Raw genomic sequence first — 27,286 nt, 5'->3', positions numbered from 1 at the left:
GCCGCTGCGGGAGCCCCGTCGGCGCGGCCCCGCGCCCCTCCTCGTGCCCTCCGGCCGCGGCGGCTCCGTGCCGCCCGCTGTTGTGATGCGTATTCCCGTAGACCCGAGCACCAGCAGGCGCTTCACCCCCCCGTCCACGGCCTTCCCCTGCGGTAAGATGGGCGAGAACAGCGGGGCGCTGGGGGCCCCCGCGCCGGGCGCCCGAGCGCGCCCCGAGGTCCGCTCCGTCGTGGATGTCCTGGCCGACCACGCCGGCGAGCTGGTGCGCACCGACAGCCCCAATTTCTTGTGCTCCGTGCTGCCCTCGCACTGGAGGTGCAACAAAACGCTGCCCGTGGCCTTCAAGGTAAGACGGGGACGGCCGCGGCTCCTCGCGGGGCGGCCCCGGGTGGGGGGCTCGGCCCCGGGACGGCGGCGGTGCCCCTTGCCCCCTCCCTGCCCCCTCGCCCTTTCCCCTCCGCCCCTTTTCGTTTGGACACGCTCCTGACATCACCGTCAAGGGAGCCTCTTTTTATTATTTTTAATCAAGGCTCTGCATTGCCCCGCGGTCACAGCATCTTAGATATTCCGTACAGTTAGGAGCTCTCGGGCAACTTTGAAGTTTTTAATGAGAGCGAAGGTTAATTAACCTTCCCGGGCGAGGGAGCGAGGCAGCGAAAGGCAGATCTAATCTGAGCGGAGAAGAGAGCGCGGAGCTGCCGCGGCGGCCCCGCGTTGCACGGCCGGAGCTCCCCGCGCCCGCCCGGCTGCGGCTCCGCGGTGTCGGCGTGGCCCGACGGGGCCCCCCGGGGCCGGGATCGAGGCGGGCAGGACGGCGGGGGCCCCTTCCCGGGGAGCCCGGGACGTCGCGGGGGGCGGCTGGGCAAAGCGGGGCCTTTGGGGCGCTGCTCGCCGGGCCGGGAGGGGGTTACGAGGCCGGGGGGGTCCAGGCGGGTTCGCTCCAGCTCCTCTCCCCTCTCCGCCGCGCTACTGCGGACCCTCCAGCTCCCCTCGGCGGGTCGGGCCCGGCTCCGGGCTCGTTGCGGCCGCCCCGTGCTCGCGGGGCTCTTATTTTTTTGTTTTTCCGCGAATTAAACAAAATAAAAGCGAAAGCCGCAGCCCCAGCTCTGCGGCCGCCCCTCGCCCCCCGTGGAAAAGCCTGGCGCGTTTTAACCCCCTCCTCCCTCCCTCTCCCCCCCCCTTTTTTTTTTTTTTTTTTTCTTTCAATCTCGGTCCCCCGCTTTCCTCTTCGCCGGTTTGCATGGTGAAACAGCTTCCTCGGGGCCGCGCATTGGTTTTGGTTTGGGTTTGTCTTCTAGGTTTGTGTGTGGTGGGGGGAATCGTAGGACAGGTTAGCCCAGGCCGCAATTAATTTTAGCCTAAAAAAAAAATCCTCTCGCCCTACTCCTAGGTCGTAGCCCTTGGAGACGTCCCCGATGGGACGGTGGTGACGGTGATGGCCGGGAATGATGAGAATTACTCCGCAGAGCTCCGCAATGCCTCCGCCGTGATGAAAAACCAAGTGGCGAGGTTTAACGACCTCCGGTTTGTTGGGAGAAGCGGCAGGGGTAGGTATCGGCAGGGAAATGGTTGACTTTTTTAGTTTTATTATTATTATCATTATTATTATTATTCCTTTTGGAAGGGTCGTTTTATTTCGCTTTAACGGCGGGTTCCGCGCCTGCCAACGCAGGTTCTTTGGTCGCCGCGGGTGCGGGGGGGAAGCGGCGAGTGTGTCCCGGCATTTGGCAGCCCGAATGTTTAGGGAATCTGGGAGAGACTCCCGAGGGCGAGCGGCAGGTGAAGGCGCTCGGAGCTGGATGCGGCCGCCAGCCCGCCCGGGAGTGCGGGAAATGCTGGAAGGGGCGGGCGGGGGGGGTGCTCCTGTTCCGTCGTTTCACCTGAATTTCAAATTCTATTTATCCCCTTCCAGCACTTCCTACACTGCAGATTAGGGCGCTTAGCGTATTCCTATTTTTTCCCCTAAATGAATAATTATTTTAATGGTCGTACGGCAGTATTTTCTCAAGCTATTCAAACGTGTGCCTATAGAATGTCGGGGACATTTTTATTTCTCTGCATTAATTAAAAGCAGCGATGTTGCGAATTATTTGCATGTAATAACTGTTTACTTGTTCCTTTTTATGAAACTTGAATAGTTTACATTCTTTCATACATTTCCTTTTTCCTGTTGGCTCCTTCTCCAAGTCGCAGTTTCTTTAAAACTCTCCACTTAACTGGTTGCAGGTTGATGAATGGAAAATGTTTTTTCTTTTATGAATTAAGCTTTCATTTCTGTAATCAATTATTCTCTTGAGCTCTCTTCTTTATTTTTTTTTTATTCTCTTTACACAAATTTCCAAACCGAATGCAACGCAATCTCAGTTTGACTCTTGAATTCATTATTAACGTTCCTCCTCCGCGGCCCCGTGCTTCAGCGCTGAAATAACAGTAGTTTGCAGACTCCTGAAAGCTCCTTCCTCCAGCTGAGCCCCGGCTGATGCTCATGACAGTAGTGGGAGCACCTGCCCGGGCTCGGAGGCGGGGGGGATGGCTCTGCTTCCCCCGGCTGTGTCCAGCCCGGGGACATGGGCCGAGAGGAGCAGCTCCGCAAGGGCAACCAAAATGCAAATTTCTTCTCGTGCTCTTGCGGAGGGCGCTTTGAGAAGCGGCACGAAAATAGCTCGTCCGCGGAACTGATGCGAAACCGGGGCCGCGGGTGCGCTTGTCTCGTCGGGGACGGACGAGTCCTCCCGGGGAGGAGCTCGGCAGCACCGCCCGGGCAGACCCTGCAGCGAGTTTGGGGCGAAAATCGTTTCCACTGCGTTTTTTTATTATTATTTTTATTTATTTTTATTTAAGTCCGGGTGCTGCAGTTGCTTTCTCGTGTTTGCCCTCTTGATCTCGGGAAGCCCCGGGCTGCTTTCGTTTATTCTGGCAGAAATCCGCATTTGCTTCGAAACGCTTTGGCGGAGCCGCGTGTGTAAATGCGGCGCGGGGAGGTGCGCGGAGCTGCGGGGCTCTGCTCAACCGCAGCCAAATCCAGGCTCCCTCTTGCAAAAACGAGTCGCGAGGCGGGCAGGACTGGGCCCTTTTATTTTGGCAGTGGGTAATAATTGTCTCCTAGCAGGTGAGGAACGGGGGAGAGCGAGTCCTTATGTGCTCCCCCTCTTTCCAAAATTCCCGTGTGCAAAGGGAGGGGGGAGGCTTGAGCTTCCTCTTTTTGCACAGCAGCAAAGAGCGCTTTTTGTGTTGTTTGTTTTGGTTTTTTTCCTCCCTTTTTGCTCGCTCTTCCCATTTGCTCCGAGCCTCGAGGCTCGCGTAGCGCCGCATAAAGCGAAAGCGCCGCGCGGTGCCCGGGGCATCCCCGGGAGCGCCGCATCCCGCCCCGCCGGGACGAGCCCCGCGCTCGCTCCCCCGGAAGGCAAGAAATGAGTGGTTTTAAAAAAAATAAAAAAAATAATAAAAAAAAAGAGCGAGAGAGAGAGAAGGAAAAATCAAAACGGGGCTGAGTAATAATCGTCATCCTCGGTGCATGGGAGAGGATTTCGGAGAGGAGGCGAAATGCCCCGTTTGGCCCTCACGGAGGAGGGGAAAGGGAGGTGCGGGGAAGCCCGGGGCGTCCCGGGCCGAGCGGGAGCCGGAGCCCCCGGAGCAAACGGCCTCCCGGTAACGGAGGGGACTTCGCTGCTCCCCCTGCGCGGAGCCGTCGCGCTGCTCCTCGGTGCCGGTTCCTGCTGCAGCTGTTTCGCTTCCGAATTAAATCTGGCTTGGAACGGGAAAAGAAAAATAGATCTGAAGGCTCGTGCGTGGTTTTTGGTCCTACTTTAAGAGCTTTGTGGGGCACGGAGGCGGCTGGTTCCCATGAATGCTGCTCCCTGTCTTCTTTAAAGCCAGTGTTTTCTCTCCCCGCAATGCTCCGGTAAGGAAATTTCTCCGCCCAGGATAATTGCAGGATGTTTTCTGAAAGAAATATTTAAGATTTTTTTTCTACTCTTTCTTGCTGTGCAAATACCCACGGTCATAGGACAGGAGACCCTGGGCACGTGCAGCCCCTGCGGGCAGCAAATCGGATACCTGGGCCTGTCCCAGGGTGTCATGAGGAGCGTGGCCGGAGCTGGGGTTCTCCTCCAAACACTGACTTGGCTGCTCCATGTCTGGGGCTGTGTGGGCCCCAAAACACCTTTTTTAGACACCAAATGTCATGCTTGCTTGCAAAGCTGTGCCACCTCGGCAAACCTCTCCTCGTGGCAATCCCGGCATGGTGTTTTTGGGGAGATTGCTGTGGGGAAAATAGCATCACTTAAAATTAATGGAGGTGCTGGGGTGCATCCCCATCTAAGATATCTGCGTCTGCACTCACTTGCAGAACTGCTGAAACTCATGTGAAAATTCTCTTTTCTCTGTTTTCTCCCCACTCCTTCCCCAAACTCCTATAGGGAAAAGCTTCACCCTGACCATCACAGTGTTCACGAACCCCACGCAAGTCGCCACCTACCACCGGGCCATCAAAGTGACCGTGGACGGGCCGCGGGAGCCACGCAGTAAGTGCCGTGCGGCCGGGGCGCTTCCCGGGGCGCGCGGGGAAAACGCTGTGGGAGCAGGAACGGCTCCGGAATGGAGCCGCAAAACCCACCAAAGTGTCTCCCGGGGCTGCGAGGTCAGCCACGCTCGGCCTTATTTTTCCTGGGATTTGAGGAGCACCGGAAAATCCGCGGCCCATGAAGCCTGGCTTGTTCCCGCGGCGTGTGAAGCCATCGTGCCGGAGGGAAGCGGTGTGATCCCGCTAGAGACGCCGCGGGAAACGCTTTGCACCGCTGCTGCCCTTGACGTGGGGCCAGGCCACGCGCCGGCTGCCCGGGGCTCTCGGCACAAGCCTTCTATTTGGCTTGGTTTTGCCAGAATTTTTTTATTTAACTTTTCCCTCCCTCCCTTGATTTTTATTTTGGACTGCAGCGCTTACATGCAGAGTGGGTGCCCAGCTCCAGCCAGAGTGCAATTTTATTTTTTGAATTTTTTCTCTTTTTTATTAACATATGGGCAACGCCGGTGCTGGCTCTTCAGGACTCTGGGTTGGAAAGGGGGGGGGAAATCCCATGGAATTTGGGGTTGGGAATTTCGCAACGGCGCCGGGTCAGGAATAGCAACCAGGTCTCCCGGCTCCTATCTGCTGCATCAGTGGCCTTTCTAATAACCGTAATCATCGCCGTCCTCGGGGATGCGTAAATAGTAATCGAGGCGCGACAGCGGCCGTGCGGTTGGATTGCGCTGGCTCTGCCGGCCTTCGGTCTCGGCTGAATCACGCCGCTCCTCCTCGCTGTTTCGACACGTCGCGCCGCCGCGCTTTGACTTTGGCTTGGAGATAGGGAGCCCAAAGGCTCCCTGGCTGGGCCGTGGGCCCTCCTTGGCGCCAGCATCTCAGGCTCAATTGGCGCTAGGGACAACTGGCTTCTTCCGCTGGGAAAAATCCACCCATGAGGAAACGGCTGCTTGTCCTGGAGCTGGGAAAAGCTCTGGGCACCGGCTGTCCCAGCATATGTCCCCCTAGCACTGCTGCTGCATCCTGTTCATCTCCCACCACCTGGTCGCTTGCTTCATCCCGGCCCTTGAGTGAAACTTTTGGCCTGATCTGGTCCCAGAAGTGCTTGGGATTTGAGGAAGGAGGCAGAAATGGGGTATCCGGGTGCCCTGTCGTGCCACATTGAGCGCCGGCCGGAGCATCGCGCTACCCCTGCTCCTCTGGCCTCGCTCCGCAGCCCCCACGTGCCTGCCTCACTCTTTATTTTCTAATTTGTGTTATTTGTTATTATGTTTGGATGGACCCCAGCTGGGGAGGAAAAGGGCATTGCTTCAAGCTGACACCTTGCGCTGGAGCGCGCGCCGCGCCGGGCGCCGCATTGACATGCTTTGTGCAAACAGGAAGCAATAAAATACTTGAACTTCCTGGGGAATTTCCTCCTTTTTTTTCTATTTTCTCCTCTCTCCTTGGCCGCTCTTGAGCGCAGCCCGCGCGTGCTGCCGTTCCGCCTTTGCTTGCAAAATCCCCCTAGGGAATAGCAGCAAGTTCTGCCGGGCTCTTTTCCCTCTTTTTTTACTCCCTCTTTTTCAGTCTTAGTCTCTCTCCTTTGCCCCCTTGTTTCTGCTTTTGGCCCCTTCTCCCTGCAGTGTTGTGAGGGAAGCAGAGCCCGAGCAAACTCGTTTCATGCTCTGGGTCATGCAGAGACGCAGCAGCCCCCCCGAGCACCCCCCAGCTCCCCATGGCTTCCTTATCCGTGTGGAAGCGGCGCCGGAGAAGCCACCGCTCCGGGGCCGCTTCCCAGCGCTGCGGGGCCAGGGCAGCCGCGCTCGGGTTTTCATCACAGCTTAGACACCATCAAAAGGACAAAACGACGTGTTTAATGCGTTGTGCAGTCGGTCGTTTCCTTGCTCACTGGTGGGCTGTAATTTTCTCTATTTTTCTTCAAGTGTTGTGGGGCACTGGCCGGATTTCTCATCCCTTGTAGCTACTTGCAGCCAGGAGCAGCTCTTGAGGGCTCTCCTGTTTGCTCCGATTAGAGGGGGGAAAAATGAGGGATGGGGATGAGGCATCCCTGCGTCCTGGGGCTCCGAGTGCCAGTTTAGCTGGTTTAGAGCCTAAAAAAGCCAACAGCGGGACATGAAGGGCCATTAAATTACTCCAGGGTCTCGCTTTCCCGGGATGTGGAGCCGGGGCTGTTGCCCATCTTTATCCTGGCAAGGAGGGTCAGTACTTGGAAGTGGCCTGAAGTGCCCCCGTGGCCGATGGGTTTGGGTAGCAGTTGGGTTTTTTGTTTTTTTTTCCTTCCCCCGCCGCTTCTCCTAAGCGGGTTATAAATAGGCAAATATTTCCCAGTTTGTCCGGGAACAATAATAACAAGAAGAAGAAAGGGAAATGGTGCCGAAAAAAGACGTAAGAGAGATAAATAAATCCAATAAGACCATTTAAGTAAGCGCATGACCTCATCGCTTCCTGGACAGTTACTTGTCAGTGTAAAATCACTACAATTTGTTCTAATTGAAAATGCGGTGCTGGAAAATGTGCCGCTTTGCTGCTCCTGAGACCTGTCGCCTTCCCTGGGGAGGAAATGGGGACGGATGGATCTCTGCTTCCTTAGGAGCCGCTCGCTCCCGCCGGGAGCGGGATGAGGCCCCGCGCGCTCGCGGGTCCCCAGGGTGCCGGGGGGTCCCCAGGGTGCCCCGGGAGGCACCGGGTCCCTGCGGGCCACGTGGTTGGGTCGATCCTGCACTGACTCTGTCTGCAACCCCGGCCTTAAGCATATTAACCGGCCAGCCAAAATTACCCCGGCTCCAGTAAATTCGCTCCTTTAATTACTTTATTTGCTGCATGCAGTAAATTCCACCTCTCCTTTTATAATCGCCCAGTGCGTAATAACTGCAAAAATCATTTTACTTAAAAACGCCCAATATTTTCTAAGCAAAGCCACGCTGGGGAGTCAGAACTGGGGAATTATTTTTTCGCTTGCGTTGTACAAAGCAATCCTTGTTTAAATGGGTTGCAGCACCTCCGGCTTTGGAAAACCCCAGGACACGATTCTCTGCTGGGGTAAATGGGCAGAGCTGCTCTGACTTTGGGGGAAAAAAATCATAATTGGGGGTGTAAGTGTTCTGTGAGAGAGGGAATATTTGCAAGGGATGGAGCTGCTGGGATGGGAGGCAGCGGGATATTCCGGGATTCTCTGTGGAGGAGCCAGGCTTGGCTCCTTCGGGAAGGCCTGCGTGTGGGATCCACTGGTGCAGAGGGGTGACAACGGATTCCCCGGCATCTCCCAGGTTTCGCTTCCGTCTGGCAGCGTTTGCGAGCTCGGGAGCCTTGTGCGTGGTGCTGTGTATTTAAAAGAAGAAAAAAAGAGAGAGAAAAGAAGTCAATGCTAAAAGGAAAGTTTCATTTCAGGGAAGACAACAGCTAAGGGACCAGCGCTATCAAACAAAACCGCAAGATCACATCAGATGTCAGGGCAGGACACGTCTCGTTTCTCCCTCTCGAAAGGGCTTATCAGTGCGACCAATCACTTTAATGATGTGGCGGAGGGAGGAAGAGGATTTGACTCAGAGTGAGATGAAATTTAGTTCCGAAGACCCTGCTCTTCCGCTGCCGGAGCCCAGTCACCTGCTCTGAAATCAGCCAGAGATAAATCATATCCTGCAGCGGAAGGTGCTTAGACATGATTTTGCATTATTTTATCGTACTCTTTCCAGTGAATCCGTACGTTGTTGTAGAGAGAGGGCAGGAAAGACAGGGAAACTGGCAAGGAGGGGAGCTCAAGTGCCTCCGAGCCGTCACGCCGTGCCGGAGCAGCCGAGCGCATCCCAAGCCCATGGGCGACTCGGATCCGGCTCCATCCTAGGGGAAAGGGGAGAGTTGGGGCTCAGCATCCTCAGCCTCGGCCCACCTTGTAGCTGCTCTGCACGGGGCCGCGTTCCCCAGCGCCGCGGCCACGCGGCGCGTTCCTGGCGCCGGCCTCAGCCCCGGTGCTGCACGTCCCGCGGAGAGTCTCCGTAACCCGTGTCACCCAAAGGAATGTGATGCGTTTGCCCTACTGGAACAGGTTCCCGGAGCTGGGAAAAACCAGCCGTACTGGTACCGCGCGGGTCCCGTTTTGGGTTGGGAGATAGCAGGCGATAACGTGGTGCTGCTGCGAGCCGGCGCACGTAGGGCCGGCGAAGCCTCCACCTCGACCCGCTCCTCTCGAGCACCCTGCGAAAAACCCCGGCTGTTTTTCCTATTTCCATGAGATCGCAGCCCCTGGTTGAGTTTTGCCTTCCTGGAAACGGGAGCAACTGCAGAGACGTCAGTGGGGCCGGTGGTTTTTGCACCGGTTGCAGAAGCGGCGGCGTTTCCCACGGATGTGCGCTTGCCCGCGAGTTTATGACACCCTTCGGGTGAAAATTTCAAATCTTCAATCACAGCTTTAAAAAAACCCTCTGAATTCAGCCTGAAGTCTCCCAGCTGGAATTGCAAAGGTTTCTGAGCGCTGAAAGGTGCAGGAAAGCTCTCGTGGGGATTGTCAGCAGGCGAAGTGCTTAAATACAAAGAATTTTGTCCATCTAAGATCCCACTAGGCACCAACCTGTGCTCTGAAGTGTGTAAGTATTTCCAGAATTCCAGGAAAACTCAGTTTCCCTGCTGAAAATCTGGGAATGAGGAGCCCATGCCCAACAGGGACCTGCACCTAAGGCTGCGTTTGGTGCCCCTCTTGCTGTGAACATGGACCACGTTCTCCATCCCGGGAGCTTTTGGAAACGCAGCCCTCGACTTCTGCTCCAACATCTGCGTTAACGACCGGCTTTGATCTTCTTCCAGAGGGGCTGCTGCTGTGACCAAGGCCACAAGTGCAGCCGGGGCCATCGGAAGGTGCCACCGTGGCACCCGCGCGGGCACCGGGCGGACAGGCCGAGGCAAAGCCAAGGGACTAACCCGCAAGGAGAGGGGATTAGGGGCTCGCAAGAGCGGCTAATGAGCACCAGGCTGCGTCTAACGAACATCTCTCCCCCTGCTGCAGCTTCAGACAGTAAAAACCTACTGTAAATGCAACATATCTCGGCGCTTCCTGCCAGCTGGCGGCAAGCCAGCGCATTTCCTTCAAAAAGAGGGATATTTATTTTCATCCTTTTAGAGGCAGCCAATTCATCTCAGACCACCACGGCTAAAAAAGCTTTATAAATTAGCAGCCTCTTTTTTTTTTTTTTTTAATTCGCTCCCCCCGCCCCGTCCAATCTTATTTTCCCTCCGTTGTCCTGGCAGGCGCTGGGCCGCGGCGCGTTGCGACACACTCCCCTCCTCGCCGCCGCCGCGAGACAGTAGCTGCAGTGTCTCCCGAAAGCCAGAGGAAACCGAAGCAAAGCCTCGCCGTGACCGATCCTCCTTCCAAACGGCGCAAGCAGGCCAGCTTCAAACGTGTGAATAAGGAGTTATCTGTGCTCCGCTTTGTTCGGTTGGGTCCCCCTAATGTTTTCCGCCTTTTGCTCCCTCCTGTGAACTTCTGGGCTTGGGTTTTGGAGGCGGCGCTGGCGCTTGCCGGGTGCTGTTGCTCTCCGAGGAGCTCGGTGGAAATCTCCATCTTCCTCTGCAGAGATGTCAGGGTTGAGTCGCGTCCAGCCTGGTTCCCACTGCCCTTCCCTCCCCTGTTTCAGCGGTCACAGGGCTCTCCACCAAATTCCTCTCGGCTGGCAATTTTCCCATACGGAGTCTTGAGCCAGAGGTGGGTTTCCGAGGGAAATCTGGGGGACATTCCTCCGCGTTTTGCCTTAGAGGTGCGCAAAGATAAAAAGTGCCTGAGCATCTGCTCCAAGTGACAGGCCTGATGTTCCCATAACACGAGCGCTTCACATGTGGCTTCGTTCTGGAGCACATGCTGGGACTTGATGGTCTAGCCGAGCCTCAGACTGGGAACAAATTCAACCCTCTGTGGAGGATTGGTGTCTCTCTGAAGTACCTATTTTGAGGGCTACGGGGAGGATTTGAGAGGTATGTTTTGTGTGCTGAGCTGAAATTTTCTCCGCTGCTGCTTGCTTTCTTGTGGTCCGTTCTCATGGACATGTAGAGACGAAGCCATTAGGTTGTGTGCAGCAGGGATTGCTCCCGGTGAGCTGCTTCCTTGGCTTCGCCGGAGGGTTTTGCTATTAATATTTGAGCAGCGCCTCGGGGGAGGGCCGGGAGGAGCCTCCGGAGCCACACTTGAAAGGTGGCCGCGTGGGGTGCAGCTGGTGGCTGCGCTCGAGCCGCTGCCGCGGCACGTCGGAGCTTTCCCCCAGCCCCGGCTACCGTCTCCTGCGCGCGGAGCGAAGGAAATGAGCTGCAAATGTGCGTGTTAATGAACACCCCCTGCCCGAGCCGAGCGGCTCGGCGCTTCCTCCGCTCCAGCTTGCCGCCAGCGCCGCGCGGCGAGGCGCCCGCCGAGGGCCAAGCCACTTCCCACCAGCTGCTCTCCCTTCCTTTGGGAGCCGCGGGAGGGGGGACCGGCCCGAACGTGACGCCCGGATCCGAGCTTGCCAAGCAGGAGGCCGCGGCGTGCGTCTCCGGCAGCAGCTCCATGTGCTGAAGCTCCATGAGCTCAAGCTGGGGACCAGCATGGCCAGCAGCTCCGAGGCTGCCGGGCTCCAGCACATGGCCCCGGTCTCCATGTCACGCTGCAGATCCGCCAGCTCCGGGCGGGCTGTTGGTGTCATTCAAGCCACGAGCTTCCTCGAGCTCCTTTTCTGATCAAGCTTGCATTTTGCATCTTGGTAATTTGGGGAAATAAGTAGTTTTTGCAGAATGTTGTGACTACCCCCGTGCAGCCTGGAAAGCCCGTGTAGGTTCCCGTTTCGGAGGCCCCGTCAGGTTGTGCGGTGCCGCGAGGAAGAGCGGACTCAACTTGGCCTTTGAAGTGTTTTAAAGCAGAAAGCACAGCTTTAAACTGGGGCTGTGAGGGCCAGAGTTTCCCTGCAGCATGCACTGCTTTGCTGTCTGCCTTCCAAGGAAACATCCTAAACTTCCAACATGCTTCTTGTTACTGCCCTAACGTGTCAAATTCACATCGCTTCTTCCAGGGGGGAAATATTCAATGGCCTCGTTTGTGTGAGAGGCCGATACCGATCTTGTTGCTCCATCGGGATCTAAAGAGATCTGTCAATGTTTACATCTTGTCATATTGAATATCATCCGATTCAGAAACTCGAGCTGTCTTTAAACCCCCTTCTCCGTTGACAAGAAATGCCTGGGGTCAGTAGCTGCCATCGCTTTATAGCAGGAAAGCCCGTCGTTTCCGCAAATACCGCGCTGCAAGCGAGAAGTACGACGGCGCTGACGAAGAGGAGCAAAACGCGGGAGAAAACCCATCGGAAAGTCTCCGCGGTGGCCGCAGGCCGCGCGCACAAAGGTCGCCCGCCGGCGTGGTTAGCGCGTCGCTGGCCGGTTTCTTGGGATGGGACCTGGAGCTGCTTGAAGTCGATTGCGAATCCGCCCACAGCCTTTGAGTCAGTCGCGTTAGAAACCACCTTCCTTCTCGCCGCTCGTCTGGCGGCGCTGGTTTCCTCTGCGTGACAGCGGCGGGGAGACGGGCGAGGGCTCGCGCCGAAGCTGCGGCTGCAGAAACTCAACAACCCGGGTCCTTCTGAGGAGAGAAACCCATCGCGAGCGATTCTCTCTCGCGTGACGAGCCGGAGGGCCCTGGCCGTAAGCGACAGCGGGCAGGACGTCCTGGCGAGACCATGGGTGCCCAACAGTGCAGTCCCGCTGTCCTTGGAGGTGCTGGGTTTTAACTCACTCGCTTCCTCAGGGTGTCGGAATGCTGATCGGGGCTGCCTGTACAGATGGAGCTGTGGCGGCTCCGGTGTCAATCAGAGAAAGTCCAGGGAGAGCCGGGAAAGTCGGCGTCGCTCCGCTCTGGGCTTGCCCTCCCGGGCGAGCCCATGTTTGCCTTCATTTTGTTTCTGTTCTACCTCCTTTTTACCTGAGATTTTCAGCTTTGGGGGGATTGGCTTTTCAGCCTTTCTGCCAACCCCTGCCCGAGAAGCTGCTTAAAGCAGAAACATAACCAATTTTCCACCTTGTGTGTTAAAATACAAGTTAAAATAATAAACTGTGGGCCCCGAGTTGCAGCTTGCATTTCGGGAGCCCCTTGGATAACATCGAGGTGCCCAAGGCCCAGGGACACGTGGAGAGTAGGAGAGATCCTCTGTGATGTTGATTTGAGGTTTCCTTGGTTTGCTTCACACAGGAGGGAAAATAGGGAATTAAAATAGCGTCGGGTGTTGCTTTGTGTGGGGGATCCTTCACACCGAGCTCTGCTCCCGGCCGGCCGCCCGGTTCAGCTCAGTCAGGGCTTCCACCCAGGCGGGTCGGAGCCCGGGAGAGCTCGGCGGGACGCGGAGCGCGACGGGTGGCGCCGCCACCATCGTCGTGTGTGTGGAAAATGGGGGACGCTGTCGCCTTCGCCCTGAGCGGGTCCCGCTCCTGTTTGGAGGCCCTGCGGGTCCCTACGCGAGGACGTGACGAGGGACGTGGCGAGCCCCTCGCCGGCCCCTCGTGTCGCTCCGCACCGACCGCTCCACCAAGGTGCCTCAGGCAGGTGCCAGGCGGCGGCCGGTGAGGAGCGAGGGCGACGCGAGGGCCGCGGCGGGCGCCGGGGCAGGGCCGCGGCGGCCCCGGCTTCCCTGGAGGCCCTCCAGCTTTGTGCGGGTGCAGCTGAGACTGGAAGCCGGCCCAGAGAGAGAGTGAAGCCAGTCAGCGATGATTAATAGAGCCAAACCCGAGGGCTGCGCGCCCGTCGCACTCCGCGCGCCTCTCGCCCCGGGCCGGTTCGCATGGATTTAATGATTATGGCCCTCCTGCCGCAGCTGCCGCCCCGGGAGCGCCCGGTGGCCGCACGGAGCCGCGGCCCATTCCCTCGCTGCGTCCCTGCTCTCCAAACAGCCGGGTGGGATGACGGGGTTTCTCCCAGCGCACGTTCGTTCCCCTTTCTCCATCGGGGCAGCGCGAGCAGCCGGCGCGGGGCACCCCCGGCGCCGTGTCCCGCTCCCGAGGGGACACCGGGGACGGGGATGCGATTGGCCACCCCAGACTCTCTCCTCGCCTTGCAGGGCACCGGCAGAAGCTGGAGGAGCAAAGCAAGCCCTTCCCGGACCGCTACGGAGAGCTGGAGCGCCTGCGGCAGTCCATGAGGGTCACCCCCACGACGCCCGCGCCCCGCGGCTCCCTCAGCACCCCCGGCCACTTCGGCTCGCAGGCCCAGACGCCGATCCAAGGTACCCGTCCCACCGCTCTGAGAACCCCGAGGAGAACCGGGAGGGTCTGGGTTGGGGTTCGCGGCCCCGGAGGCCTTTTGGCTCCCGTCACGCGAGCGGATCCCGGTGCTTGGCGGCCGCACCGTAAACGCGGGCGATTTCGCCGCGTGCAGCGTCTGATGTGGGGCGAGGGAAAACCGAGCAGCCGTTTCTGGAGGAATGCGAGGGAGATCTAAGCGAGGCCCTTTGAATCCAGTCGCTTTTTTGACATGAACGTACCCGCGGAGACGGTTAAGCATCAACCAGAAGGGTGTATCGCTCTTTGCATGCTAATCCAGATGGTTTCTTATCTTGTTGCGCTGCGTTCGTGCCAAGCCCGGCGATGCAGCACCTCGCTGCGGCAGCGGCCTTCCCCGGCGCGCGCACACCTGCAGCCCTGCTCCTCCATGCAGAGCAGAGCCCTCGGGCATCCCCCGTATCGGAGCCAGGGAAGACGCTGGGATTGCCCCTGGTCCTCGAGGTATTTGCCCGAGAGAGGTCGGGCTGCTCCTATTTCCATGCATCTGAATTTCCACCCCAAACCAGGCGCTGTATTGGGAAATATCCAGGTGCTTTGCAATCCTGGACTTCCCAGCACGTTCCCAACCCCACCACGATGCACTAAAGAAGCCTTTTCTCTCGCCTGTGTGTTGCACGTGCTCCTTTTCCCTGCTGCTTTAATCCTGTTGTTGTTTGCCTTTGAAGATCAGCAGAGAGGCTAACAGGGATTTAAGGGATGCAAATTGAGCAGGCTGCGCTTGGGGTTTTGGTGAACCCTATCAGAGGGTTTCGGTCCTAAATTTTTCAAAAGCCTTTATGTTGCATTTTCAAATGCGATGCAGATGTCTGAAAACCTCGGTGTCATTGGCAAAGAGGGTGTCTCGGGCACAACAAACATGTTTGAAAACGTTACCTGAACTGTAGAAGTTGCACTGCTCCTCCCAACCCCAAAATTACTGTGAAGGTTTAATTTCTTTCTCATTGAAATGCAAATGTTTATGCTTGGAATTTTCATTGATATTAGCACAGGTTATGAAAAGAAGCAGTTTGTGCAGGATTATTGTTTGATTTTTCACTGAGAGGGAGCTTCATAGGCTCATCTAGTTGGCTCTATAATAAAGAGATTCTTTGGGGGGAAAAAAAAAATAGATGTGTATTTTAAATTAGCAAAGTCCCCTGTGGTGCCAGGAACTCGAACAGCGCCGTTCAGAGCAAGTGCGGAGAATCAGGTGATGACACAGAATCAAAAAAAAAATGAAACTGGCCCCAGTCACTCCCTGTGCCAAATTCTCAAGCGTCAAATGACAGCAGGAAAGGAGATGCAGAAAATCAGCAGTCTAAAACTGTTCCTTGCAGAGGAGATTCAAAGTGTGGAGATTGATGCAAAGCGTAGTCAGTGCACCCGCTGCTCAGGACTCTGGTTCAAGTTGTTCAAGTTGAAGGAACTGCCCTAAAATCATCATTACTGTGAGTTCAGACTGGCCTAACTGGGAGCAGAATCAGTTTAGTAATTTTAATCTCAGCTGTGCCCTTTTGACACAACACTAACTGTAACCAATAATAATAATAAAAAAACACCCTTCTCGCACACACACGGCTTATTCACAGAGAACATAATTTTTACCCCAGCAAGTGGAGCCTGGCCCGTGCCAAGAACAACACGGGAGTTAACAGGCCCGTAATTCTCACGACTTGGCACGTTCTTAGGTAACGCACACGAGAAGCCGATTAGAGAAAGCAGAGCGAGATGTTGGGTTAGGAGGGACGAGCGGGGCAGCCCTCCAGCCCCAGCTACCCGGTTCTCCAGGACTTCCCAAACCCAGCACGGGTGGTGGTTGGAGGTGTTTGTGCTGGTCCCACCCCGTGGGATGCGGAGCAGCCGGTCCCATCCCGTGGGATGCGGAGCAGCCGGAGGCTCCTTGGTGCTGGTGGCTACCTCCTTGCAGCGCCGTGAAATGACACTCTGCCCAATGTGTGATGCTGTCCCCGTGGGTGTCCCGGGCGGTCCCCAGCCTTGTCCCCCTGCAAGGGAGGCCACGTGGCTGCAGTGGAGATCAGGGCAAGCAGGGATAAACGGGAGAAGGATCTGGCCCTCGGCCGCTTCCCCGAGACTTGCAGCGCAGCAGCCCCGGGAGGTTATAAATAGCCCCTGCGTAAAGCGATCGTGCTGAGGTTAAATGGTCTCAAACCAAAAACCTCCTGGTGAGAGCAAACCAATCGTTTCTGAAGGGCACGCCAGGAAACATGGGAGGAGAGCGTGCCCAGCACTGTGGCCACACGGGTCAGATCCTGCTCTCACTCTGGTTTCACACTGCTCGGTGTCAGTTTATCTTACCGGCTTTTTGCTTTACACCTTGCAGATAAGAGAATCCATCCATTCCCATGCCTGCGCGCCAGTTAATTTTACTCCTCTAGCTAGCCCTGTATGCAGCAGATTTTTATTCTCATTTCCACAGCCTTTGGGGGAAAAAAACAGTCACTTTGTGTTCACAGGGTGCTGGTCTGGGCAGGTAGGGCAGCCAGGAGCCCCACGCAGCGCCAGCCCGGGCTGCTGCCCTGCCTTGGGCAGAGCCATTTGCCTCCAGGGAGGATTTGGCCCAACGCCCCTGCAGTGAGGGCTGAAAAACCTGAGGTTTTGCAGGGCTGGCTCTCCCGTCTCCGCAGCGAGACACCACGCTGTCATTAGGATGGCTGGAAATGGTTCCTTATTACGGGGCACGCGAAGCCAGAGCCTTGCGTGCTGCGCTTCGAGTTTGGTCTTGCAGCTTGAAAAAGCACCCGGCACGCACCAAGGAGCTCGGGAAAGCCAAGCAAGCGGCCGAAGGAACTTGCTTCTGCCTCCCCCCTGGTGCTCCTGGGGACGCCGGCGCTTTGGGGAAGTGTCACACATCCCCGGGGGGACCCTGCGGCCCCCTCCTCCGCGCCGCGGCGCTCGGCCCGGCCCCGCCGTCGCTCGCGGTTCGTGCGGAACCGTTTTGTTCGCATTGCAACACAGCGAGACCGCCCACGCAGCCGGCTCCTGCGCTCCAGCCTTGCGGTGGAAACATCCTCAAGCGCTCGCGAGCAACTGTGCGCGGCGGCCGGCGGCACGGAGGGGCCTTGCGTTCACGGGGACACTTGCAGAGTGATTTTAAGCTCGATCTACTTTGCAGCAGAGCAAGCTGGTTTGATGAACGCATTTAGCATCTCTGTTACTCTGGCGAAACCAAATTCCTTTGGCTTCGCAGGGCAAACAGTAAATGCTGGATCCTCTTGCAAACTCCATCCTGCTGCTCCCAGCCTTAGTTTCTGCTAAGCGGTTGTGGAAATGTTGTCCTTGCTGGTGAAAAGCTTTCAGAGCGCCTGATGTGGAAACTACACGGTTTTAACCAGCTTGGTTTCCAATCCATTACTTAAAGGCAGTGCAACATTTTTAATGTAGGCCAGGCATCAGCAGAATGCTTCACCATATGCATTTAAAGTCAAATCTCTCCCTCTTTTTCTTTTTAAATATACATTTTTAAAGTATTATGTTACTTTTAAGAAGCCTCTTGGCATAGGCAGTGAGTGCCCTATTGTTTCCGAAATGCAACGTGGCTGCTCTGAGGTTAAGTTCTGAATTATGGGCCCAGCAAATACACTGAATTGCTGCTTCCTAATCCCTGTCCAGATCGACTTATGGTTTCTTTAAAATATCCGTTTCTTAATGGATAAAAACATTCTACCATGGGCAGAGACTAAATTGTTTCCAAAGGAAGCTAGGCAAGCATTAGTGGGAAGAAAACATATTGTGGGATTTAACTTCAGCCTCAAAGGAAGGAACACGCTTAAGATGGGTTTCCTGCCTCCTTTCAGGCTCTGAATGCTTCTGTGCCTATCTTTAAACTACTTTTCTGCTCCTCTCCATTACATTTGCCCGCTGGACGATGGATGTCCCTTCAATTAATTTGCCAGGTAGTGGGCAGGGATGAGACGGGAGCCAGCGCGGTGCCGGAGCATCCCTGCAGAGCACGCAGCCCCGCGGCGCTCGCCGCCCACGCGCGGAGGAGCCGTGCGGATCCGCTCCGCGCGCGGAGGCTCCGCAGGGCCCCCTCGCAGGAGAGCGGGAGCGGGAGCCGCGTCCCGCGGCGGGAGCTCCCCCGGCAGCGCCGCGTCCCGCGGGTTTCCCAGGGCAGCCTCGGCCTGGCCCAAACCTGCTCGGCAGGCAAGGTGGTCTAGCTGCAGGCTGGGTTGTAAATTCAGCTACTTCCTTTTATGTAGTCAGGGCTTGTTAATTTTTTTTTTAATACCCTTTGAATACAGGTAAGGAGCAAAGCACAGGCAGGCCAGAGGGAGTGCCTGCAATCAAAGCGCGACTGCAGCTCCTCTTCCCCTCCAGCCCACCCACCTGCTCCAATTAGCACCGTTAGCTTCTTCATTAGCGTTGCGGGACAGCGCGGGGGGTGGCAGCGAGGGGACGCGGGGCGAGACGGGGCGCTGGGGACGGGAAGAGGCTGCAGGAGCGTCGCTTGTTTAGTCTAGCACAGGGCGGGCTGGGATTGCTCCGTATAAATACACCAAGGGGGTAAACACTGCGGAGGGAGAGGCTAATGCAGCTTGGAAGGACAGTGTTGGCACAGGAGATGGGGCTGAACTGGCCCGGGTGGCTGTTAGAATCCAGGTGCGTCCCAGCAGCTTGGGGCAGAGGGAAAACCCACCAGGTGGCCCTTGAGTCTGCAGAGGACACCGTGATGTGGCGCATGGTTCCCCAAGGCACGAAGAGCTGGGAATGCCCCCGGTTCGCTCCCTTTCGCAGAACAGGGTCCGTTGCCCGGGGTGTTTGGAATCTGACTGAAAGTGCTTGGAAAGGTGGCACTGGGTTGTGAGTAGGTCTGGGGCCGAGAGCATCTGCACAGAAGGCCGGGTTCTTTCAAGAGCTCTGGAAAGCCGAGCAGCAGCCGTGCTCGGCGGAGCTGCCGTGCAGCGCCGCGAACAGCTCCGTGCGCTGCTGTGTTTTGGTTTGGGTGTTGTGTTTTTTGGGTTTTGGTTTTTTTTTTCTTTTCAGACCCTGCAGAGGAAGTTCTTGCACCCCGTCCGTGAGCTGCTTCTATCAGATATAGAACAATTGCTCCCGGGGCGTGTAACAACGGATGCTGTTCACACCCTCATTTTTTTCAACACCTCCCCCCCGTCCCGTCCCCCCCCAAAAAAGGGTTTTTTTGCTCTATTTTTCACAGGGTGGGAGGAAGGGGCCATTTTCTTTTTTAGTTGGCTCTGACTTGGAAACGAATGAACTTGTTCACATAGGCGGCAGAGGCGTGAGAGCGCGCGTGGGCGGCGGGGAGAGCAGCACCTTCTCTAGAGATGAGCTGTGTCTCCAGCCGCTGCAACGCGCCGGCATTCTGGGCCACCTGCCTCCTCCTGCTCCCCTCGGAGCCATCGGGCTAGCGGGATGGAAGCAGACAGGAAAAGAGGTCGGGAAAATGCTGAAAGACACTCAGAGCTCCAAGTAGATCAGAAAAAGTAGCTGGAGGTGGATGTAAAGAGAGGATTTCACCCGTCGCTCCGCCTCGCGCACGCATGTGTTTTATCCTTAGTGTTTACATTGTCGTCAATCATCACGGGCAGGAAGGGAGATTTCCCCCCGCCCCGGGCAAGACATTTCATGACAATTTAGCAAGACATGTATATGCATATAAATAAAACAGTGAGATATGCTCAAGGTAGTTATATGCTAGATGTAGTAGGCGAGGGCCATGCTATCAAGCTGCCTTTAAATTCCCTTTTCTCTGTGTTCGTTTGCGTTGTGCGATACATGCACAGGCTCACGTTTGTTGCTGTTGGCCTGGAGAAGCCCCTGTGTGTTCCCCATGTCTCCATCCCCAAAAAGGGGTTCACACAGTAATATTTGGGGCGCCATGGGGTTATCACGTTCCTTATGTGACTGCTTGTCCCCACATAGCGCTGCTCCTGCTGCAGCCGGGCGCATCCTTAATGCTGTGCTCCGGGCACTGCATTAGCTTGTTGTTTAGTTGCCCCTCAGTGCTCCTCAAAAGCTGCAGCCCTGGCAGGTGCTGAGCTCGTTTTTGCTCTGTTTGCCATCCAGACAGAACAGACTTTTTTTTTTCCCCCATGTTTGGAGCCAAAGTTAAGTCCCAGCTGCTGTGCTGGGCTGGACACACTTAAGTGCTGCTCATTTTCAAAACCTTTTGCAGGGGCATCTGAAAGGCAGGCAAGTTGTTGGACAGGTAGCCACGCATCCCAGCACAGGGACTCCTGGGGCAGGCCCTGCAAGAGGAAAAGGGCAAGGAGAGAAGCAGCAGGGCCAGCTAACCTAGCAGAGACTGTGCCCTGGGGGTGCCCACCCTAGGCAAGGGCACGGGCTCTCCCCAGAGGCCGTTCTGCACCCAGCGAGCGCAGCACGGTGCATCCATCCACATGGTTGTGCTCCAGAAGGGCTTCCAGGGGAGGCTGAATGGAGCCAGCAGCGCTGCCGGCTCCGGGGAGCCGCTTGGGCCACCCCAGGAAGCTCCCAGGCCAGGCCTGGTCTAAAGGGAGGCGGCTCATCACACCCAGCCCGTCCTCTGCGGTTTGCAGCCTCCCAACCTCGGTGCTTGCAGCCGGTCCCCTCCTTCCCAGCCCAGCTCTCGCCACAGACCTGCCACAGTCTGGCTGCCACCGCTGTGCAGCCGCTCAAACGTGGCCCTTCCCATTTATCTCCCTGCCATCGAGCCGAGAAAAGGCCTATATTGTCTCCAAGGCTGGGGCGAAAATAAAGCTGCTGTCACTTGAGCACAGTTGTTTTATCTGGAAGAGGGCTCCGATCGCCCATATCTCCGCGCAACCGGGTACGCGGGAGGGGGGACTCGAGGGTCCTCGAGAAGTGCAAATTACAGCTGCACAATTAAATACTCGGGTGTGTCCTGGCCTACAGGGTTCCCTGGGCAGCCCGGTCTTAATGAGGAGACAGTGGCATTACTAATCAGGGCTCTGACCTTTACATGGCTTTTATTTAATACACATTCCACACTTCCCCAAACTCCCATCCAAAACATTGACATTTCCGCTGATAGATTGGGTCAGATTTTGGAGTGGTTGGGGGACTCAATTCACTCTTACAATGGTTAAATTCTTACAGCTAAATGGGCTTATTCAGTTAGTGCAGCAGCTGGTGTGATTTCGAGAAGAAAATAAACATTTCCTTCAAATATTTTGATTGGCAACTGGACAACTGAAATACTCAAGCTCGGATTGCCAGGGTCCAAAAAAGCAAATGGGGGTTGGACAGCGAGTAAGCAAGGCAAACCGTAGTAAATTCTCGGCGTCGACGCTACCACGCAGATGTGTGTTTTAGACGCGCTGTGCTCTGTGTGTGTTTGAGAAGGAGACAATGAGATGTGACATTAAAACGCGTTGTCAGCTGCGATTGCAAAGGCGGCGTGGGGCCCAAGGCTCTGGCGGTTCTTATTTTCCTGGCATTTGCGGCGCCTGTTGTTCGCTCTGGATGGCTGCTTGATAACTGGCAGAACGTGGCAGAGGGTTTCTCCGCTGTGGAATTAGGTGGTTATGGCGTACGTTGGTGCAGATGTTTGGTTTGGAAACACTGGCGCTGTTGTGGAGCCAGGGAAGCCCCCGCCGGCGTTGGGCAGCGCGCTGAGGACGGGGCTCTGATCCGCCAGGACGCGGAGGGCGTTCGGGTTGTTCAGAGCAGCCTCACGGCGCCATGGGGTGCCAAAGCCCTCGGAAAGACCCTGCGGGGGAAGATGGAGGAAGGGATGAGGTCGCCATGGAGGGGGCAGCGCCCTGGGGGCACCGCCATGGAGGGGCAGCCCCGCGCGGGCGCCTTCCCGCGCGCGCGGCTCCCTCTAGCGGCCATTGAGGCGAGGCCGGCGGGAACCCTGTGGCGATCGGGCGGAACAAGGGCTGCCATTACGGACTTTCCTCTTTTTTAGTTATCTTGAGGGTGTTTTATTATATTTTACTCTTTTTTAGCATCCCTCAGAGCAGCCCGCAGATGCTGGGTGGCTCCTCAAGGCGCAGCGAGGAGAGCGCGAGTTGGTGGCAGTGCCGGGTGCCCCTCGCTCCCTCACACGCAGCCCGTAATTAATACCCTTGCTCGCCTCTAAATTAGTAGCCAGCGCTGATTGCCAAATGTTGCAAATTCGGGCCAATAAAACACAGCCTTTAAAAAAGAATAATAAAAATAAAGAAACCTTTGAGAGTGTTATAGAGGAACAGGGAAATGTGCCCTGAGCACTTGCGTTTCATTTCAATTTGCGTTTGATGGGATATTATTCATGGGCGTATGAAGCCTGATGAAGGAGAGCATGCTGCTCGCTGGAGATGGTCGCCTTGCACTAGGAAAGGCGGTGATGGCCAAGCCGGGGGGACGGGGGAGCCACCAGGGATTTTGGGGCTAGTCCAAGCATGTAGCCAAACCGCCCGGCTGCTGGGACATGTGAGGAGGAGGTTTGTTCACCATGATAGTTCCTTCTGCACACCAAGTCCAGCCAGGATTTTGGTCCGACCTTATCCTGTGGCACCACGACTGCAGCGCAGAGAGGAACCCATGGCCCGTTCTCCAGTTGGGGACCAGTGGCTGAGGGATTCACCCAGGGTTACAAGAGGGCTCAAACATCCCGATCTGCTCCTCCTTCACCATTAGTTTGCCAGAAGGGGTTTCCTTGGGTGCTTTGTTCCACCGGGGCCTGGAGCACCATCCTGGCTGCTCAAGGGGAGAAGGGAGCAGAGGGCAGGGGCGCCCTCCAGCATTCCTGCAAGAACGGGAACGCACCTCCATTTAAGTTCCTCTCTAGACGTGCTGAGGAGGGGAATAAAAGCTGTTGATCACTCTGAGAAGCTAAAATGGCTTCATCTTAACAAGTATATGTATATAACATATATCTGTATACATACAAATATAAATATAAATGTGCATATGTATATATGTATGTATATACATACATATCTAAGAATAACGAATGAGTTTATTGTGTTCATCACACATTTTCTCACTGTGAGGAGTTGGTTGAGAATCCAGCTGATGTGACAGGCAGTGATAGCTAATAGTCTTTCTGGCTAGGTTTGCTTTTTGGGGATAAACAAGCTTTTATGTGTTAGCTCTAAGCATTGTAAATATGCTGAATGTGCTGGAGACCCTGGCACAACACAATTATTTTATGGTTTTTCACCCTGCCTTTTAGTTTGTGTTCTCCTTCAGAGCATGGACTGGGGAAAGAGGTGGGTCTCCATGGCACAGGTTTCGGGACAGAAGGACAAACCCCCAAAAGTCCTGAGGGGCTCAAAGGAGCTTCCCGTGTGGATTTGCTAGTGGGGACGGGAACAACAGCACCCTGCACGTATCCCTATCCCGTTAACAAGGTGCCTTTGGGTTTATATCCGCAGAAGCGAAATCCTGGGGTCCTCCAGGAGCTGGACATGGTCTCACCAGCCTCACCCAGCCCTCCCTTCCCCCCAGCAGAAGAGACCCTGAATTTCTCACTCTCTTTATCCTCTTGGAAGGAGAAAAATACACAGCGAAAAGCAAGCAGGGGGCTCTGGTGGCTGCTCGCTTGGGAGCTTTCAGCTGTGTGTTTATCAGCTCCATCCCCTGATGGTATCAGCACGAACAGGCCACCCACAGGAAGGCTTAGCAGGCTGGTCTGGACTCCAGCTTCGCTCCCTGCCTCCGTGTGCGTGTGTATACACAGCGCCGACCAGCTCGGGGACCCGCCGTCTGGGGCCTGCCTCCATTTATTTACTACACAGCATGTAAAGGCTAAACATTTTTTTTTCCCTGTGTTTATGAGGATTTTTTTTAAAAGCAGCCAGAGATGAATAGACCCCTAGAGAAGTCAGCTTAGTCGTGTCCCTTCTTGGGTAGGAAGTAACAAATTTTAGGACAGGAAATGGGACCAACTTTTAAACAAATGGTTTGGGGATTTTGTGTTGAAGTTCCCCAGCTCTCTTCCTGGCTGATCCGAGGGGCTTTTCCCTATGGATTGGATTCCTCGGGCAGGTGGTGCCCAAGCCACAGGACCTGCATCTGCCTCTCTGCACGCAGGGATGGGCATGCGGCCTTCAGGCAGCCCTTTTCCATGGAAGCGGCCGGCGATTCCCGGGAATACCCATGAACAGATCCCTAACGGCCCGCTCTCTGCTTGCCCCCACACAGGCACGTCGGACCTGAGCCCCTTCTCCGACCCCCGGCAGTTCGAGCGCTCCTTCCCGGCGCTGCCAGCTCTCACGGAGACGCGCTTCTCCGACCCGCGGATGCATTACCCCGGCGCCATGTCGGCCGCCTTCCCCTACACCGCGACGCCCTCGGCCACGGGCATCGGCGGCATCAGCATGACCAGCATGCCGGCCACGACGCGCTTCCACCACACCTACCTGCCGCCCCCCTACCCCGGCTCCACGCAGAACCAGAGCGGGCCCTTCCAGGCCAACCCCTCTCCCTACCACCTCTACTACGGCACGTCCTCGGGCTCCTACCAGTTCTCCATGGTGGCCGGCGGCGAGCGCTCGCCCACCCGGATGCTCTCGTCCTGCACGAGCGCCTCGGCGGGGAACAACTTGATGAATCCCAACCTGGGCAACCAAAGTGACGGGGTGGACGCGGACGGGAGCCACAGTAACTCGCCAACCGCCATGACGACCACCGGGAGGATGGATGAGTCTGTCTGGAGACCTTACTAGGAGGAACTCAACCCCGATAGCTTTAACTTGATCCGACAGCCACCGGTACGTTACTCCTTTGGGCAGTGAATAGAGCGAAACGATGCCTAGGGAACAGATAAACCAAAGTCTTCCCAAACCGAAAGCCAACCAGGATCCTTTGCATGGGCGAGCATCAAGTGAAGACGGCCCCGGCCCTGCGTTACATTTCAAGATGAACGTCCTCGAGGCTTGAATGTGTCGCTTGATGTGGTTCCTCCCATGTGGTTGAAAAATGTGGGTTGTAGCTAGGGAACAGATTTTTTTTTTTAAGAAAGCTGTGTGGAATCAGATATTTGTTTATTACAGAACACTTCTCAGTCATCTCACTCTCCCCCTCGTCCCCACACAAAACGGTGAAAAGATTAAAAAAAAAAAAATTGCCCTTCTGCACAGCCTGAGGTGTCCAGAGAGGAGGAAAGTGCAGGAAATCGGCCAAGCTGCCCATCAGCCAATGCAGGAAGACTGAACTGCAAAAAAACAAAAAAAAAGGAAAAAAAAAGAAAAAGCAAAGAAAAACATCTATTTCTGTCTCCTCTCCCTCCCTCCTGGCCACTTTGGGGCCTCTGGCCACCAAAGAGCTCGGGGCCGCACACGAGTCTGGTTTACAGCCCGCGGGGCCGGGAGGCTCCGTCGGCATCAGCCCCGTCCCCGCAGCGGCGACGCCGTCGCTGCCACTCGTCCTCGATGCCAGAGGTTGCCTTGTTCATTTTTTTTTTTTTCTTGTCACTGCTGTTGTTTTCCAGACAGGACCGTGGTTGATCCCAGGCCTGACGCCCCCCCCGCTCTATGTTTACAAACGAGATGTATTTTTTAATGAGATGTGGTTCGTTGTGTTTCCTTTTGCTCTTTGTCCCGACCTCTCCGCGCGGCTCCACGGTGGTGGCCGGAGCGGCGGCCGGGACGACCCGGATCGTGGGAGATGCACATGCAGCTCGTGGCGAAGCCTCCTCTTTCTGTTACGATCCCTTCCCGGGTTTTCACCCATGATGCTTTTTCTTTTTTCGTTAAGAAAGGACTTTCCAAAGCTCTCGCTGAGATCTGGAGACCGGAGCGATCTCTAATCAGACCCCTTGGTGGTGGGCACAGAGTGACGCAATGTTAGCCCGTGTTTTCCACCCCATCCCCTTCTTTTCCGGCCTCTTTTCCCGCAGAGCGCACTAGAGCACGGGTAGGTGATGAACTGAGGAACGGCCACCACAAGTCCTGGCCCATCCTGAGCACAAAGCAGCCCCCGGAGCCTCCTGGTGCTCAGGGCACTTCCATGAGCTCCCGGAGGATTTGCAACCCCAACAACGCGCAGCAGGACACCAGGAAGGGGAGTCCCAGGCCCGGTTTAGTGGCAGGTTTACGTTGAGCCATCGGTGCCTGACATGGGGGTTAGGGTTGGCTCCGGGTTTCCTGGCCCCGGATGCTTGGGAAAGGTCCGAGGCAGCCGGGATTTTACCTCCAAGCCCCTGCGCGTGGGACCAGCCTCGCGCTCCATCCTGCATCCGCAGGGATTTCGCACACGCTGCTGCCCCATCGCCAAACCCAAATTGCAGCTGGTCGCACTGGGGCACCCCGGGGGCATCACAAAACAGCCGGGAGGCTTCGCTGACCCCTCCTGAGCGAAACCGCCAAGAAAAACGGCGAAAAACTACAGAAAAAAAGGAAAAAAACCCACCCTATCCCAGCAAACTGCAACCTGCCCTCGCCTGAGGCTGCTCGAGCAGCCTGCGTTTCAGTGCATTTACGTTTCTCCTACCACTGATTGAAAGCACAAAGAAAAACCAAGGCATTCACGGGACGAGGTTAATTTAAGACTGTTCAGAGTGAATTTAAAAAGAAAAAAAAAAGAAAAAAAAAAAGAAAAAAGCAATGGCAACGATGTTGTTATGACATATTGTCATGTGAAGGTGTAAGTATCCGCACCTCTGTTGTATGCAAGTGGTCACGAGACAGGCCAACGATTTTTGCTTTGCACTATAATTTGCTTTTTTTTTACAAAAAAAAAAAGAAAGAAATGCACAATCGCTTGTACAGTGAAACCCCTTTGTCTGGCTCTCAGAATATTTAACTATAAAATCTAATTTTTGGTCTTATTTGTTATAATAATATAATTCTTAAATGTGTTGAAGGATCCGATTCTTAATAATGCTTCTAATAAATACTTGTATGTGCAGGGTAAAAAACAGCACCAAGCAGCTAAGGAGACGAGAACAGAGATCTCTAGGTAAAGAAGGAGGAAGTTTTATTGCTTTTTTTTAATGGACTCTTCTGATGGACATTAAAAAAAAAAAGAAAACGAGCTAGGAATACCAAATAATGTGGTTATTTGTGTAAGGTACCAGCCCTACTTGAAGGTAATGCCCTATATTTAATATGTAGCCCATGTTTTTAACGTGTAGCACTTGTCACTGGGGAGGGGGGAGGTTGGGGACGGCGAGGCCGGGGCTGCTCCCGGCGCCAGCGGGAAGAGGCTCCCGCCGGAGCCGCTCCGTGGGCCCGGAGCTGCTTTCTGTGATCCGTGTTCTAGCCGATGTACGTGGCGATGTTGTCAGGCCTCCGTGTAATCCTTTGAATGCCTTTCCATGTGGAATAATAAACGTACGGTTCAAAGCCTCCCGCCGCCTGCTCGCTCTGTGCCGGCACGACCCGCTCCGGGGACAAGGATCCCGCGGGGTCTCCCATCCCGATGCTCCCGTGTGACGCGGGGCCGTGTCCGGATCAGCTTCGTTATTCCCGTTCCTCTCTAGACACCTGCCCATGGCCGCAGGAGCGCAGAGAAATTAAAACTAAGGAAAAAGCAGAAGGAAAAGGGCAGCGCAGAGCAGAACCGCAGCCGCCCGCTCTGCACGGAGAGGAGGCC

At 55.8% G+C, this 27,286-nt stretch overlaps 1 protein-coding gene across 1 annotated transcript; it reads left to right on the top strand.

The window, feature by feature from the left end:
• RUNX3 (RUNX family transcription factor 3) lies at positions 1-24,417 on the top strand. The gene is made up of 5 exons (XM_088531019.1): positions 1-346; positions 1,391-1,547; positions 4,419-4,523; positions 13,579-13,743; positions 23,894-24,417. Exons 1-5 carry the CDS (start codon positions 86-88, stop codon positions 24,415-24,417), a joined length of 1,212 nt encoding a protein of 403 aa, XP_088387145.1. The 5' UTR covers positions 1-85.
• The last annotated feature ends 2,869 nt before the right edge of the window (positions 24,418-27,286 follow it).

The sequence above is a fragment of the Tinamus guttatus genome, unplaced genomic scaffold, assembly GCF_059628265.1.
Source record: "Tinamus guttatus ecotype Peru unplaced genomic scaffold, ASM5962826v1 Tinamus_guttatus_pri_ptg000397l, whole genome shotgun sequence".
Classification (NCBI taxonomy): domain Eukaryota; kingdom Metazoa; phylum Chordata; class Aves; order Tinamiformes; family Tinamidae; genus Tinamus; species Tinamus guttatus.
The sequence above is the reverse complement of the archived record's forward strand: the minus strand, read 5'-3'. Positions and strand labels throughout refer to the sequence as shown.

What these genes read in the sequence shown, in the direction of transcription:
- RUNX3 (XM_088531019.1), top strand. Translation starts at nt 86, where the DNA reads ATGCGTATTCCCGTAGACCCGAGCACCAGCAGGCGCTTCACCCCCCCG. An exon ending in TGTTGGGAGAAGCGGCAGGG is followed by an intron (nt 1,548 to 4,418) that starts GTAGGTATCGGC and finishes AAACTCCTATAG; the next exon opens with GGAAAAGCTTCACCCTGACC. An exon ending in CGGGCCGCGGGAGCCACGCA is followed by an intron (nt 4,524 to 13,578) that starts GTAAGTGCCGTG and finishes CTCGCCTTGCAG; the next exon opens with GGCACCGGCAGAAGCTGGAG.